At 36.6% G+C, this 16,642-nt stretch overlaps 1 protein-coding gene and 1 long non-coding RNA gene across 2 annotated transcripts; one reads left to right on the top strand and one right to left on the bottom strand.

Moving 5' to 3' along the window:
- Positions 1-2,329: 2,329 nt before the first annotated feature.
- Positions 2,330-11,962, bottom strand: LOC147866243 (putative histidine kinase 4). The gene is made up of 9 exons (XM_087316620.1): positions 10,626-11,962; positions 8,954-9,907; positions 6,978-7,094; positions 6,756-6,877; positions 5,501-5,726; positions 4,828-4,936; positions 4,257-4,719; positions 3,341-3,992; positions 2,330-3,049 (listed from the first exon to the last, which is right to left on the bottom strand). Exons 1-9 carry the CDS (start codon positions 10,983-10,985, stop codon positions 2,837-2,839), a joined length of 3,216 nt encoding a protein of 1,071 aa, XP_087172746.1. The 5' UTR covers positions 10,986-11,962; the 3' UTR covers positions 2,330-2,836.
- Positions 4,877-5,485, top strand: LOC147866244 (uncharacterized). Its single transcript, XR_015529471.1, has 2 exons — positions 4,877-4,967; positions 5,394-5,485. It is a non-coding gene; the product is annotated as an uncharacterized LOC147866244 (long non-coding RNA).
- Positions 11,963-16,642: the final 4,680 nt, after the last annotated feature.

Here is a 16,642-nt window from a genome sequence, read left to right on the forward strand (position 1 = left end):
TTGAAGAAGTGTAGTGACTTGCAACCAATAAATAGGAACCAAGAGGTTTGGCATGTTAAGGATCAATAAGGAGATGCCTAATAGTAGCTAGATTTTGAAAACCCCCTCTATGATGTTGCTAAGTAACCCAATACATTTCTCTCATGGCCTAGAGTTAGTTCAAGGAGGCTTTTTCTTTTCCACTATAGCTTTTGTTAAGTTTATCCCAAGCTAACATTTGGAAGAGATCAAATACACTTTATTTATATGTGGCACACATAAAGCATGCATGTGCTTTTTTAAATCTTATGTGTAATTTCACATTAATATATCACAATGTTTACATATTTGAGTAATTTGCACATGTGCACACATGCTACGTTCTCCTATCCTCTTGTTGTTCATTCAATCAAGAATGTAGACTACGTCATTTTAGTATTGGTGCACACCATGTGTTGATGGCTGAAATACAACACTCATCCTCACCGAACTAGCTCATCCTCGAGTGTATGCCATGGAATCATTTGCCTTTATCTATTGTGATTGATTGTTCACACTTATAAACTTCTTCGTCATCTTCATGATCATGTAGAGTCAAAATATAAATTGTCTTTGGTTGCTTTCCCGAGTGTACCACCCAATTCGTTGAGGCAATAAGTCAAAGTACAATGCTAATGATTGAGGCTATTATCATATACAAGGACCCAATTGCCTTCTTCAATCATCCTCTATCATAATGATGTTTGCTTATCGAACCAATATTTGTTGTGATGTTGGGCCCCTTGGTATCGCCCAATTGCAAAATTGACATCCATGGGACGTTTCTCAACTTGTGGAATTCAAAGCCAAGTGGAAATTTTATTATGAGCATCCCTTCTTCTCATAGCAACACAACCACCCAAGTGGGCATTTTACTTTTGATGGACATCATCAATTGTTGTCCCAACATAAGCTTAGTAGGAATGTATTTTTGGTGATTGTGTTGTATATTAATTCTAATATAAGATTTTGTTGACAAATGTATGTGTGATCCATCTCCCTTAATTTTGAGTGAATTGTGCATAAGTATTTTAGTTAACTCATCAATATCAAGTAATTAAGTGCTTTGTCCTGATTATTATTAAGTCCAATTCCAACGCATGTCCTAGCCAACTCACCAAAGTAGATGAGAAATTGGCTCCTTGTTGATGACAATGGACCTCATGCAACAAACTAATCACTACTCTTCACCACCTTAGGGAGCGGATGCACCATGTCCCACGCTCAAGCTGCAATGGCCAACGTATTGTAGTAGAAAGTGTAACCATGTTGTCGTGGGACCTTACCTTTCCATCTAAATGATACCATTGTACGACCACAACCCCAAGGGACTACTACTCCTACTGAAGCCGACAAACATAAGTTTGTGTAGCTTCCAAACTCCCCTCCCCCACTTGCCATCGCAAGCTCTCTCAAACAACCCCTACCTACTTCACCAAAACATACTGACTTCCAGCCAATAAATAACATCCATTCATTCATTCATTGCTCGAGAGCTCAATGTGGGGACATGGCCTTGGGCCTTGGTCCCCACCAAACAATATGTATATAATACATACATACATATATGATATATGTATATGTATGTGTGTGTGTGTGTGTGTGTGTGTTACATGTATATATTTATATTTCAACCCCTCGCCAGACAGCGCAGGATCCAATTCCCTCTCCTAGCCCTGCTCTGCTCGTCTGAGTCCTTGGAATCCCAGATGTCATACATGATACGGTCATTTCACGATGAAGAAATCATGTTGTATCCTTAACCTCCCAAGTACAGCAACACAGGCAACATCTATCTCATCAGGTGCCTTTCTCACTATGTAGTAATGTTGTACATCAAAGGCACATCATGTCTCCCAGCACCTCTCCCTCTCCCTGTCAGACACCTTTTCACGATTATGTGTGTCCTTTCTCTTCAATGTATTCTAGTTCCTCTAATACTGGTAATTGTATCACAATTGGTGAGCCCAATATGTTCGAGACATAGCTAGCAACTTGGACACAAATGTAGACATTTTCTTACAAAAATTCAAATTATACTCCAAGGTTGAAAATCTTACTCAATGTTTCTTCCCCAACTCCGTAAGGATGGCTTAAACAATTGTAGAATTAAATAAGTTATTACATTACTCTACACAGTTCCAAAGTTGATGATTGAGTGGAATCTGCAACAAATTATCAAGTTCAACCACTTTTCTCTTAACATACAATGTTATGATCATACACATGGCTACGCCTTCAATATGTGATTAGGAGTCATCCTAGCTTCAAACGGTCCTCTGCTCTGGCATGGCACATACATATACATATATACATATGCATACACATATACTTATATTTATATTATATTGTACATAGGATATTCCCTCGGGTGAGTACCTTATTCAAACATCAAGGAAGAGAATACTCTTCAAAGAAATTGTTACAACAATGGCATTTTTTACCATATGCAGACAAATGATAAAATATTTGCCCTCAAGATGCTGCTCTCCATTGCATTGCTCCACTTTGTTGTGAATAGCAACCTATCTATTATCGCGAGTGGGGCATCCCCATATTTTATCACATGGGATGCACCAAATGTAGCCAGATGATCAATACACTCCCAGAGTTGCCACCATTGATTGGGTACCTCATTATGAGCAATGCAAGTAACAATGCCTTCATTTTACAATTTTTATATATAACAAGATTTCATTTGCATTGACACTAGCAACTGGCATTGGTACACTCTTCTTTTCGACTCAGACCAACGAGAAGACCTTTTTGTTTTCTTGTTCTGGTTCAAGTGATAACCACAGAGATGAAATAATAATCTTCAAGGGTGTAATACCATCTGAATAACTTCTATAAGTTGCTTGGCTTGAAAAGGTTTACATGCATATGCATCCATCCCAGCTTCCAGGCACCTGTCTTTATATCCTTGTATGGCATGAGCTGTGAGACCGATAATCGGCTTCCTTGTGTAGCCAAATTGTTTCTCATTCGCTCGGATTATCTTTGTCGCTTGTAATCCATCCAAAACAGGCATCTAGCAATTATATTAAAGTATTTGCATTTAATCAGTACTGTCACAAAAATTAGGAAAAAAATGAAGACATCTTTGGCAAGGATATGATAAACACTCAGGATTGGGATACATACACGGACTGGGGTATACATACATGCATATATGTATATATGCATGTATACCCATGAGAACTACAAAGTAAAAAACATATGCTAATGTTAAGTTTGAGAATAAAGATGATAAATCTTTTGAGGAAAAAGGTGGTAAAACAACATACGAGCTAAGTAAAAAAAAAGAAAAAGAGATACCCACCTGAACATCCATGAGAATTAGGTCATACTTCTCCCAGTCCTTGTCAAGAGCATTGAGGCATTGTTGACCATCATTCACAACCTCCACTTCAGTTCCAAACTTCTTTAGCTGCTGGCATGCCACCTTCTGGTTAACAAGATTATCTTCAGCCAGCAAAACCTTTATGCCTTTCAGTATAAGACCTGGATTCACCCCACCAGATTGCTTGCATTCTGATATGTTCGCATTGGAAGCAGTTAAGTCTGTTACTCGTGTCTTTTGGCATGAATCCTCCTCACCCATTCCAACAGTGACAACATTATCATCAAGCTTGAGGCAATTATTTCGTTGCACAATATCGACACCCGTCTGTCCTTCTAACAGTGCCTCATCATGAGAACAACTACCCTCAAGACAAGGATGGGTTCTAATGCCACCATCTGATACCTTCTCATCATCAACCTTTTGGTCAGAAGATGAAGATCGTGTTTCTGTTGAAGGATTGATCAAATTCAATCTAGATAAATTTTGCCGTGTTCTTGAGGAGCTCTTTGAGAGATGGTTTTCACAATTAGATGAATCACCTTTCTCAAAGCAAGCAACAAAATAGAAAGTGCTCCCTTTTCCAGGTTCACTCTCAAGCCAGATGTGACCACCCATCATCGCAACTAGCCTGGCGAAAAAGAAAAACACTTTCCCGAATAAGAAATCAAACTTCACATGTGTTTCAAAATTAGCATAATTTGATGCTAGGAGTGCAAGCTGTCCCAGAAATGCGATCACATTTGCTATGTTTTTATGGGGTTCTCCAGTTAATGTATTCATGCATTCAGGTTTCATGTTTCAATCTATATATTGCTCAAAACAGTGTTAGCCATTTCTACTATATTTCATCATGGCCCAATCAGAAAAAAATAATTGCACAGTTATGTCATACCTTTCCACAATGCTGAGCCCTAATCCAGTTCCTCCATAGAGTCTTGTTGTAGAGCTGTCGGCTTGCGAGAATGCTTTAAATATCTCTTTTTGATTTTCCTTGCTTATGCCAATCCCAGTGTCTGTGACTGAGAATAACAGTTTCACTTTGTCATGCACTTCTGGATCAATTGATAAATTAGTCAAGCGATCCGGTACAGATGCTTCTAGTGATGGGCAACCTATCTTGCCGACATCTCCTGCAAACAAATGGTCATCACCATGTATTGATGTTATATGGTTGAGTTCATATCTTTCTGGACTCTTGAGAGGACACTTTGAAGACCTAATCTTAGCCAGTGAACAGCTTCTTAAGTGCTTATTCTCATGTGCATCATATAAATCACCATTGCTGTCCTGACAAGTGTATAGCTTTGTTGAGACAGATACACATCCTTCATGGGTAAACTTGATGGCATTTCCAACTTCAATGATGAACCACACATACAAGAACGTTAGTAATTAAATTACATCAAAGTCAATGCAATCATTTTAATAAAGCTCTCAATAAGTTTATATAATTTCCCTCTTACCAAGATTTAGTATACATTGTTGCAACCTCCCTGCATCTCCGATTAAACACTCTGGAACATCAGAGTCGATGGTACAGTATAATTTTAGATTCTTTTGTGTTGCTCTGACCTATAATATAAGTCGAAGATTAATATAGCATGTATATATGAAGTAAAACAAACTCGCGTATTTGTCAATGTCAACAGTCCATTATGAAAATACAGAGACTCTTCACATCTATAGAAAATTTCCAATGATCCATTGATCATAAGTTCCCTGTACTAAAACAATTCAACAATAGTATAAGCAATACCACACTTGAAGTAGGCTCTTGCAGTATTCATTACAAATAGACACATGTCTCAAAAGGTAATGCCAGTTTAGTGAGTAAAATCATTTTCGCCTTGACCAGAAAAGAGAACACAAGCCTAAGTCAAGAAAGTCATATTAAGGTTATCCACTTCTTGTCATTATTATTCATTATCAAAATTGTTGATCTCCGTATCTTTGTTCAATATTAATCTTTATCTTTATGAGAAAAGTTCTAAAAAACATTAGAACTCTATCCATTACCTTTTCATGCAAGCATTGCATTGTACAGTGTTATGACAGTGGTGATTTTCCAAAGTGAACTTAATTTTCAATTAAAAGAAAGGTAATAGGCCCAAAAGGTTAAAAGGGGAAAAATCAAACCTGAAGCATCTTCACAGTCGATTCAGTAATTCCCGAGAGGTTGAACGGAACACGTTCCAGTTCTAGACGGCCAGCTTCTATCTTTGCGAGATCAAGTATTGCATTTACAATATGCAGAAGACAATCAGCAGATTGTGAAACCGTTTCAAGATGTTCTCGTTGTTCATCTGTGAGGTCGGTATCTAGAGCCAATGAAGTCATCCCAATAATTCCATGGATTGGCGTTCTATAAAACAAGCCAATATAAAAATAAAACAGTTGCTTTCTCGAAGTAAAACAGATTCAGAGGGTGGTCGGTTATCTTTTACCAGTCTTTTCATCTACATATTCTTTAGTTACACTTGGCAATTATATGATGACATCCATTTACACGGAGCGGCTCCTAGCATTGACTTAAATTAAATTCAGTTTTGGATTTTTTTTAACATTTGGCAAGCTTTTTTCAGTGCATTTCTTTCAGCAGATTTCATGAGCTTTGGTGGAATGGCATTTCGTCATACATACCATATGGTACCAGGACGATCCTCATCAATGACGCGGTGCTACTCTGCAACATGCTTAACTCCCCAGGAATAAAGGACCCCAAATACCATTCTCAATTTATTGGTGTTTGCCCTTACATGCAGGGCCCACCAAATGACCATGGGGAGCCACGGCCACCAATCAATCTTAGGGTTAGGAGAAGTTATTGAGATATCGAGCTCAATTGTCTCGCCTGTGTGTTTACATTACACACAAGTGGTGGTGTGCACATGTTCACATTAAAGTCCACCTCCCTTGTCACATACTATGTACTTATACCTTGCTGTAAGATATAACTACCTTTGTCATATAAGCGACCCCCGCGAGTATATAGTTATGGTATAAAATACCAAATTACTTGCCGTGCCTTGGCTTTCTTCAAACTAGAGAAAGATTTCCTCTAAAGCTTTGATAATAACTCCTAAGAACTTTTTGGTTTTGTAAGCATTCTATACCACACATCTTCTGAAAATGTCCCTTCCAAAAACTCAGATTCTGAAATCTCAAAGATTCAACTCTATTCTCCTGTTCCTTCGTCTTTGAGAAACAAAAGTTCAAAACTTGCATTGTAACTATGGAAGTTCTCTTTTCCCCTATAAATAAGGTTGAGAGATTAACCCTCCTTCCCGGAATGTATTATCATTCATGCACTCTCTATGCAATGAGACACAATAAATAAAAGCCTTGTATATGTAAGATGCCAACTTTCTATATGTATGCAAAAGACAATAACCTGATCTCATGGCTCATATTCGCAAGGAACTCGGACTTTGCTCTACTGGCTTCTTCAGCTGCTGTCTGTGAGGCCTGTAATTCCTTATTTGCTTTTTGAAGTTCCTTAGTACGTTCCCGAACCTAAACAATGTTTATATGCAAAATGTTATGATAATTTCACCCAAAAGAAAAACAATGTTAATCAAAAGTGAAAAAAAATTTAGATGCGTTGAAAAAGAACCTGAGATTCCAAAGTGGAATTCATTTCATTCAGTTCACCCTCCATTTGCTTGCGATCATGCACAATTGCAGCTAATGTGATTGCTACCATTGCCAACACACATACAAACATTTGAACCTGCAAGATGTTGATGCATTTCCCTTTATACATGTTTAATTAACAAATATTTCAACGTCCAAGAAGTTTATGTTTTACCCATGCCTAGAATGCATTCTAAAAATATTCAAAACCTATTGCATTTTCATAAGGAACTGCGGAGTTATTAAATGATAGTGTGCTTTGCTTTGAATATGTTTTTGTATGTTTATTAGCATGGAAAAAAGTATTTACATTTTGGTTTAATTTCCATTTCATTCGAGTAATTACTTTCAACAATATGTTTGTTGCATTCCACAATGATTTTATTTTAACTAATTGCCTATGTCTCCTTTTTGTTTTGTTTCGCCCTCATAACTATGTTAGTTTCTACAATGGTTTTACCTTTCCGGAAACCCTTCCTTTCCTCTTAACTCCCTCTTACCCATGCCTAAAATGCATTCTAGGATATTCAAAATCTACTGCCTGATATAAAGGGCTTCTGAGTTATTAAATGATAATTTGCTTTGCATTTGAATATGTCTTCGTATATATATTCACAAGGGAAAACGTTTTGCATTCTATTTTTTCCCTTACATCCGAGTAACTACGTTTTCCACAATAATTTTATTTCCATTTTTCTCATTCCATCCTTGTTTTCAAAAATGCTTTACACAATAATTTGGTGTAGCTATGACTATTTTCCCCTTGTTCCATTTCACCATTGAAACTATCTTCTCCACAATAGTATTACTCCATTACAAAATCTAGAAGAAGTATGATGTTTGATGGGTCTCTACATTTGTGATCTCTTGAGACAGAGTACAATAGATTTGTGCTTTGTATTATTTTTTTATAGGGTTTGCCCTTTTGAGAGTAGTGATAGCATTTTATGTTATAAAAGAGATATGAGGATGGAAGTAATATAGGTCAATGAAGGCTCTTCAGAGAATAGCCAAAATGGGCAAAGAGGGACCTTGGCATCTTGCATATCTAGCTTGGCTTGATGACATTCTTTTGTTGCATACTCATAGATAGCATGGTGATCTTTCTATAAGAAACTCGTATGTAATTCTTTCTATAAGAAATTTGGATTTTTGCGTAAGAATATATGTGTATCATTTCCTTTCCCAGTGCAGATCTTCACGATCTTTTAGGCAACTATAAAAAATTCATCAAACCATGAAAATGGGCACGAGACAATGGTTGTTGACATTGTTTTCAAGGGACTGGAGACATCGAACCATCTGCTGTACCTGAATTGATGCACCATGAGCTTCTAGAATTATATTCGACCTAGTATGAGTTTTTGTGTAAGGTTCTGATTCCCCTCAGCTTCACTGTGCTTTGTGTAAATAGAGAAATTCTACTCTGGCTACAAGGCTCATGGGGGATAGCACGTCTTGTGATCCAGGCATATAATCAAGTCTTCTACTCTAGGCTTGTCTCATCGTGTCCTGTGATCTAGGCAGGCATAATCAAGTCTTTTCCTCTAGTCTATCAACTTCCAAGCCTTGATTTGAGGCATTAAGTAAATGTATTGTCACCAAGGGCTTGTAATAATTTGTCGTAGCATATATTAGAGTAGTTTCTGAAGTTATTCTTGTACACGGTTACTTCTTGATGATAATTACATAACTGGGAAGCATCACTATTTAAGGATGCTGGAAGTGGCCTACTTAACACATTCTGGTGCCATTACCATGTCAAATTTTACCTCTCTTTGTATCAAGCAGTAGGCAATTTACTATAGTATCAGTGACATCTTCTTACAACCTATGGGTCATAATGTACAATTTTTTATAGTATTACGAATTTGCATTTTAATGATAAGAATAAGAACAAACTCATTTCAATAATCAAAATACAGAGATAACACTCTTTTTCAAAAGGATATTTACCTGAAGCAATGAGTTATCACTATTGTCATCGTGATAAAGTGGTCCACGATGCTTTGCAGTGCCTGCACTTGCCATAATAGCTACCACAACGACAGATAGAGGCAAGCCAACACGGTTGAAACGAAATGATGCCCATATGACCATTGGAAATACCAAGTAGGATAAGTGTTGGACAAACTCATTATTGTTTTGAACCCCGAGATTGAAGAAAATGAACATGCAGAGACCAATTAGAAGGAGAAACAATGTCACACATTCAGAAAGCCTTATCAGGAACTTCTGAATGGAAAAGCCAGAGTGACCCCAAGGATGAGTGTGATGAGCATCTGGCAGTGTTGAACTTTCATTATCCTCTCTCACATTGTCAGTTACACCATGTCTTCCATCTACGCGCACATGCCTTTGTGTATCCGCTATACGGCTTTCTCTCTTGCATTTGCTACAACACTTTTTCATGAACTCATCGAGTGATAAACCGCAGTGGGAATCGTATTCATTGTTCTGATACTCTGGTATAGCAATCTCAACATCCATCATATTCCGTCGTTGGCACTTTCCATTAGAGCTACTTACTTGCCATGAGCTTTCTTTGTTGGGCAACGAGTCTGAGACTGAAAAACTCTGGGTAGAATGAAATTTTGATTGCCGATTCTCATCCCCAAGAGAGTTTCTTTTGATACAGTTTTTTTTCCTTCCCTTGAAGAATGTTTGGAAATCTTCATCGAAAAAGTTCCAAACATGGAGGATACAAGGGGTATAGCAAAGAATTGCCGATAAATCACCAAGTACCCAAGTTGACCAAACTTGAACAAAGTGGTTCCACGTAGAGAGTCTTGAGAGCGAGAGGACAATAGCATTTCCAGTTCCAGCAATAAGTGTTGTAATTGGTGCTGCGACAAAAAGCCACAATGCATCGTGGAATGTATTGACTGTGAGAGTGCCATCTCTCGCATCCTACAAATGAAACGAAATCATAATAAACTAAGTCAGATGGGCACAGCTGCATCTCGAATTAGGTATAATCCAAAGCCTAGTAATTATAGTTTGAGGATGTCAGAATCCATGAATTAAGTAAGTCTACACAGTTTGAACAATAGATGGGTGATTCCCCACATGTGTAACCACAGGAAATGAGTTCGATGGAAGGAGGCTTTTAAATTCTTTTCTTACACATTATTTACATACAGACATATGGATACCATTACAAGGGAAGTATACTTGGAACAAATATTACAAGAAAAAAAGGGTGCATTTTATTCAGGAAGAAAAAGCATGTTTTAAATAAGTGACAAATCAAAGGAAGTGAGGCAGATTGCTTGGACATAATAGAAAAACTTCATAGGCATAAAAATTCTGTTCATTGTAAATAAGGGGAAGATAAACGAAGTGCTGACACATTGTTTAGACATAAATAAATAGAAATAAAGCTCGTGAAGTATGAAGAAGACATGATTATTTTTTCTTGTTCATTCCAAAAATAAGTGACAAGTAAAAGGAAGTGTGACACATTGTTTGGGCATAACAAATAAATAAATATTCATGAGCGTGAAAAAGGAAAATATATTCTATATGCTCTTTTCTTCCCCCATGGATGTTTTAACAACAAAAAAATGCCAACACAGAAGAAAATGAAAGGCAGGAAGGTATAGATAAAAAGATAGTAAAGGCGTACCTGCCATCTGAAGCAACCATTCTTGTAACAAAGAGGGTGTTTGAGGAGCCAGGCACAAGAAAGAGACTCAACCAATGAGAACAAACCCAAAGCGATAGAGGCCGGGAGGCATGAGCGAAGCCGTTGTTTCTGAAAATACCACAAATTTGATGCGACGTTACCTGAGAAAATCCCAGGAAAGACTTTACAACCGAAGATGAGGACGGCAGCCACCATTATCCCAGATGGTGCCCATATCGGAGATGATTGTGTCCTTAATGTAGACAGCGTCTCCGATAACTGCCCTGCCCCTACATATACACATGCAAGCATAATGTTCACTATGAACCACCTTGCTGAACCCCACCTTAGATCTTTCATATTTTGGGCCTTTGTATGTTTTCAACCATGAGATAGAAATGGCAGCAATGATTTGAGCATTCAAGTTCATTCATAGCATCACACTCCTTATCATCAAATCATTCTCCATGTCACTCAGGATGCTACCATTTGTTGATCTGGTGATTGCATATCTCTCATGATAACGATGCCCTTTGCTGCATGGTCTAATGATGAATATCTCTCATTATGATGCTATTTGTTTCATCTCGTGACCTGGTGATCGAAAATCGTGTAGAACTTACACGTTAGGTCTCCGAGATCAACGTATTTAGCTCTTCAAATTCTGCTTTCATCCTTTTTCTTAATAAAAATTAAGTCAATTGAGTCTTCCAATTCAGTTCCAGGGCATATTCCAAAAAACCTACTTCAAGACATAACTCTATATCCTCTTTGATAAATACCAAAACCAAGTGAGTCCAAAATTAGCAAAAGAGGCATCCGAGAAAGCCTCAGTTTTCTAAGATAAGCTTAGATCAAACAAAGTGTGTATTCAATAGTTTTCAAAATCAAGTGTATTCAGGTCTAAGACCAACTTAGATCAGACTGAGTTGATTCTACTTATTTCGTCATCACCAAAAGAACCCTAATCCAGGATTTTCGGCTGTACCAAAGACTACCTTCATCCTCGTGAAGATTAAACCCATTGTTTTCATTTTTCAAAACAAGGTTATTGAAGAACCCTAAACCATGATCCAAATTATCTTAGAGATTATTCCTCTGTTTGCAACACCAGCGCCTTGGTCCAGTAATTTTCAGCTCTGAAGATTCACCTTTATTCCTTCTTAAAGATAGAGCGAAAATGTGATGTGTTCATTTTATCCATCCAGGAAAGGAAGGGAGGGAGGAAAAGAAAAGAAAACACCAATCCATGAATTTTGACACCATATTCATCTGGCTAAAAATGTACGAGAAATATGTACTGTATCTTCTTAGAGTTCAGCCCAAAATGATAGTATGTAATTGGTTTAGAAAGAAGAAGAGAGAGCATATGGTGGTTCCAGGAATAGGGTCAGATGAGAAGCCAAATGAAATGAAAGCAGCAGAGGAGTGGACTGAAGTTTCCTTAGAATGGATTCAGCATTTCCACCATAAAGAGACGACACACATCAATTCTCTGAGAGAGAGAGAGAGAGAGAGAGAGAGAGAGTATATAATACATAGTCCCTTGCGAAGAAAAACGAGAGTATAACAGTCACAGTGTGTGTGTGTGTGTGTGTGTGTGTGTGTGAAAAGGTCATACGAAAGACAAGGTGAAGATTCTAAAGTGAAGAAGAAGATAAGAGAAAGGAAGGGTAGTCAGTCAGTCAGTCATGATACATATATATGTTATATGTACATACATATGATACATACATACATACATACATGCATAGACTACAGAAGCAGTAGGAGTAAGTATGTACATATGTATGTATATTTAGTAGGAATGGAATAGTGAGTGGTAGAGTGTAATAGATAGAGCATACATACATACATACATATTATGAAATTATGATATATGTATGTATGTATGTATGTATGTATGTAGACAGACATAGAGAGATAGTGAGAAGCCATGGAATGGATTATTATTATTATTGGCAGCTTGCTTCAAATAAACTCTAGCTTTTGCAAAACTTCTTTGTTGCATTATAATTTATAACTATACTAATATATATACTGTATACATATACATCTCTCTCTCTCTCTCTCTCTCTCTCTCTCTCTTTCTCTCTCTCTATCCGCCTCTCATGAGAATGGAAGGTTATGTGTATGACTTTTTTTGTCTTTATTGTTTTATTTTATTATTGATGATGTAATGAAAACCCCCAAGGCCCAAAGTTCTCCGAATTTTTCTTCGGTTCTCACCTCCCTTTCACACCGCATGCACCACTCCCACCCACACACACTCACTCACAATGGAAGCGAGATGTAACAAATTTGTGCCCGGGAGAAGAAGTCTCACAGCTAGAAAGATCCATTCTAGCATCACACCGCATTGCACTTTGTTCCCTTCTTCTTGTTTTGGGTTACCACTTCTCTTCTTCTCGTAAAGAAATAAAAGGTGTAAATAAGTGTGCTAACGACACGATGCAATTTCCTCCATCGTAGTATCGGTGAAGTCTTAGGTGGTGTGCCTACAATAGTTTTGCTACTCAAGAATTCCATTTTACGATATTTGAGATCATATCTAGACATTACAAGTTTCAATCAACGAAGCGATTGGTTATCAAGGTCTTTTTATCAATCAACCATGGTTCCTCTTGAGATTAACACAGTACACGACGTAGTTAGATATGGCATACAAAATGTTGATCCTACAACACTCATGTAGCTTGATTCTAGAGAATAATGACCACCAAAGACATTTAAATATCAATGTGGAGGTAAGTATATGTAGTTATAAACTTTTTTCAAATATTTTGACTATGATTACTTCGAATGAAGATGCAATCCTCAAGTTGTGTAAAAGAGAAACCCCCTAGTAAACCCTCAGAGTCATAAGATTTATGTTTCAATGCTAGTTCTTTACCCTACAAAATTACATTGATCTTAGTGATCTTGTTTCCTAGTTTTGAGTTTTAAAATTAGAAGCTTAGTTTTCTAAAGCATCAAAAGATTGTCTAGATCATCTTTTATATTCACCAAATCTACAAAAAATATTTAAAGAATGTAGTTCACGAAGGCTATTATTTTATGATCACGTAAAAGAGAATGGCCTAGTAAAATTGTCACAATCAATTTCATGGTGAAATTAAATTCCAACATGAACTCGTATAATCCCGTGGCATTGAAATATTGAATTTGATGCTGATTTTCAGGTGCAAATCAAAATGACCTTGCATTTCTAAAGATCATTGTCTAGTATTGCAATCATCATGTCTACGACACATGCATAAATTGAATGGGTAACTCATGGGGCTAGTTCGCTTACAACCCGACATGTATTTCTCTATTCATATGGGCGCATTCATGTTTGAAATCTAATCTATGAGGGAAATATTTCATATAAGCTTGATGATAAAAGGAGCAATAAGTATTATGTATTGACAACCTTTAGTATTATGTATTGGAATGGATTTTGGTTAGTTTTCTCCATTGCTATAATGCATTGACATGGACATAATGTCTTTGTTATGCCCTTTGTGGAACAAGCCTTAGGCTCATGTGCAAGAAAGATAAGTAGACCAAGCTGATCGCAATAACTGTGGCTGAAGTTGTTCCATAGGTGTTGAATCTAGTCCCGCGTTATTGCTTTGATAAATGAAGGGTGCTATTTTGTGTCGAACACAAAATTTATGACTTGGCGATTACCAAGGGAATGAAATTTGTCTCAATGAGAAACACACTTTCTCCATATTCATTATTTAAAATAAGCTCGTTAACTTTTGACACGTTCATCAAACTTTTCTCAATGTTATCTTATATGTTATATTGGAGATTTGCTACTGATGTCAATTTCAACAGACCAAATGAGTTTAAAATATATGATTTCACACGGAATTGAAACCGACAAGTACACAACCTTCTAGTGTGTCAATTACGACCTTTTTGTGTGCCCCTCATGATATTTTCAACCTACCTATAGGTCGTCTTTGAGAACATTAAATTTATTTCTCTAAAAATAAGGTGGTTGTATATGTGGCGAAGAAATATTTTAAAAATGTACCAATGAAAATAAGGGGTTTGGACATTTAACACCATCATTTTGTGTGTGAAGACATTCTAATATGTAGAACAACAAAGCGGCTACATTGATGATGATGTCGATTAATGCATTTAAAGATGCCTTAGTCTATAAAACAACAGTTGCTCCCTATAAACCAACACATGTTTCATGCAGTTACAACAAGAATTTCATTAGAACAGTTAAAGATGAAACATTAGATTTAGATAGACACCATGATGATTTTGTCTAATACATCTAGTGGTTCATGGATATTAATTTACAATAAGTTTTGCTTGAATGTAATTGAAAGCTATACCACCATCATCATCCTATGTTGTATTATGTGTGTGCAGAGGCATGATATTAATCACGCTTGTACATGCGTAAAGATGTCCACTTTGGAAATTTTTAGTATCTATAACCTTTGTTGCATTGCGTGATTTTATCAATACATGCATCCACATGTTGGCAATCATATCAAATACCAACATTACAAGCAATATCGTGAGATCTATCATTGGTTTTGATTACTTTCTATTAATTATTTATGGATTCTCTCATAAAAGTCGCCATTTCAAGTGAATGAGAAGTCATAACACATTCATCTTCCGCATTAAAGTTGAGTTATTTATACATAAAACATTGCACCTATAAATGTGGAATTCATTAATATAAAAATCACAAAACGTAATGACGCTATTCAAATATCATTTCTAAAAGTTTGCCTTTCCCTAGAGATGCTTATTCAAGACATGCCCCTTTTTTCCCCTTGTGTGGTTGTCTTATATTACCAATGTAAAATGTTTGAAAATTTCTTGTTTTAATAACGGGCTTCACCCAGTAGTAAGCATTAAACTATCAACAAAACAACTTGCGTTCAAGCTCTAGTTTCACATGTGTTTGTCCAAACAATCCACAAGTTTGAGTACCAAACTCTATGGTAATGCTCCCCCACCTTCATTAACATTCTAGTTTGCTTTTCTCACATTTTAAACTTGCACATATCTCTACACACATTTATCTCAACCGCAATGTGTATATCACAATTGTAACATTCATGAATACATAATACTTGAACTTTCAAAGTCATTAATTAACTTTACATACACATTGTAAAAATGTTTCATTTTGGCCCATTTGTCATATTTGATCCATGAGGACAACGATAAACGTCTCTCTAATTTCTCATCAAGGTATTGTGTATATTAACACAACTCGACAATGCCAAAAAATACTTGTCCTATTATGATTATGAGGATCTTAAGGAAAGTAAAGCCCCTCTAAGGTGATACAAGACTAAGAGGATAAGGTGCCATTAGAACTTAGTTTGCAAAAACTGTCAAATCAATTTCCTATTCACCTATGGATCTCTCGTGGTAATCCATGGAGGCCATCAAACAATAACCTAGTCTCATCCTTGAATTGTACCACATACTCTAATGCCTCTCTCACTCTCTCTCCTACCACCACCTCTAACTATATCATGCTCTTGGAAACAAGTGTTCAACCTATAGAGAGGTGTTTGTAGATACATTACAAAAGTCAAGAATATGCCAAACCATAGATTATTGCATGTTTCTTTGAATGTTTGATGTAAGCTAAAATAGAATAGCACGAGAAAAAATCTCTCATTTGGTTGGATAGTTGACATAAAGAAAGGGATGTAGAAGATCTCCTAGAGCTTTCAAATGATGTTATGCAATATGTGGTTTTTAAGGAAAGGTTAATGGAATGACTAAGGAAGAAGTGGGAAGATGCTAAAAGGACAAAATTATAATATTACATTGCAAACATCAACATAGAATGTCAGGGTTCAAGACAAGGCAATAATGCTTCTTGATTGTATTCAACCTTATTTCATGATCAATATGTCTATCAATTCTTGTAGAGCCCTTACAATCCTTCACACTCGGTCACCCAAGAGATGCATAAGTTGCATTATGTCATAAAAACGCATCAAATTTAAAGCCATGTAAGCTATGTGGTG

This window comes from Azolla caroliniana, unplaced genomic scaffold (assembly GCF_043228905.1).
Source record: "Azolla caroliniana isolate FFs.n. ecotype wild unplaced genomic scaffold, voAzoCaro1.0.p SCAF_3, whole genome shotgun sequence".
NCBI lineage: Eukaryota > Viridiplantae > Streptophyta > Polypodiopsida > Salviniales > Salviniaceae > Azolla > Azolla caroliniana.

Coding starts and splice junctions, on each gene's coding strand:
- LOC147866243 (XM_087316620.1), bottom strand. CDS start 10,985: ATGAAAGATCTAAGGTGGGGTTCAGCAAGGTGGTTCATAGTGAACATT. Junction 6,878..6,977: donor ATTCCACTTTGGAATCTCAG/GTTCTTTTTCAA, acceptor AACATTGTTTAG/GTTCGGGAACGTACTAAGGA. Junction 5,727..6,755: donor AATATGAGCCATGAGATCAG/GTTATTGTCTTT, acceptor CTTGTTTTATAG/AACGCCAATCCATGGAATTA.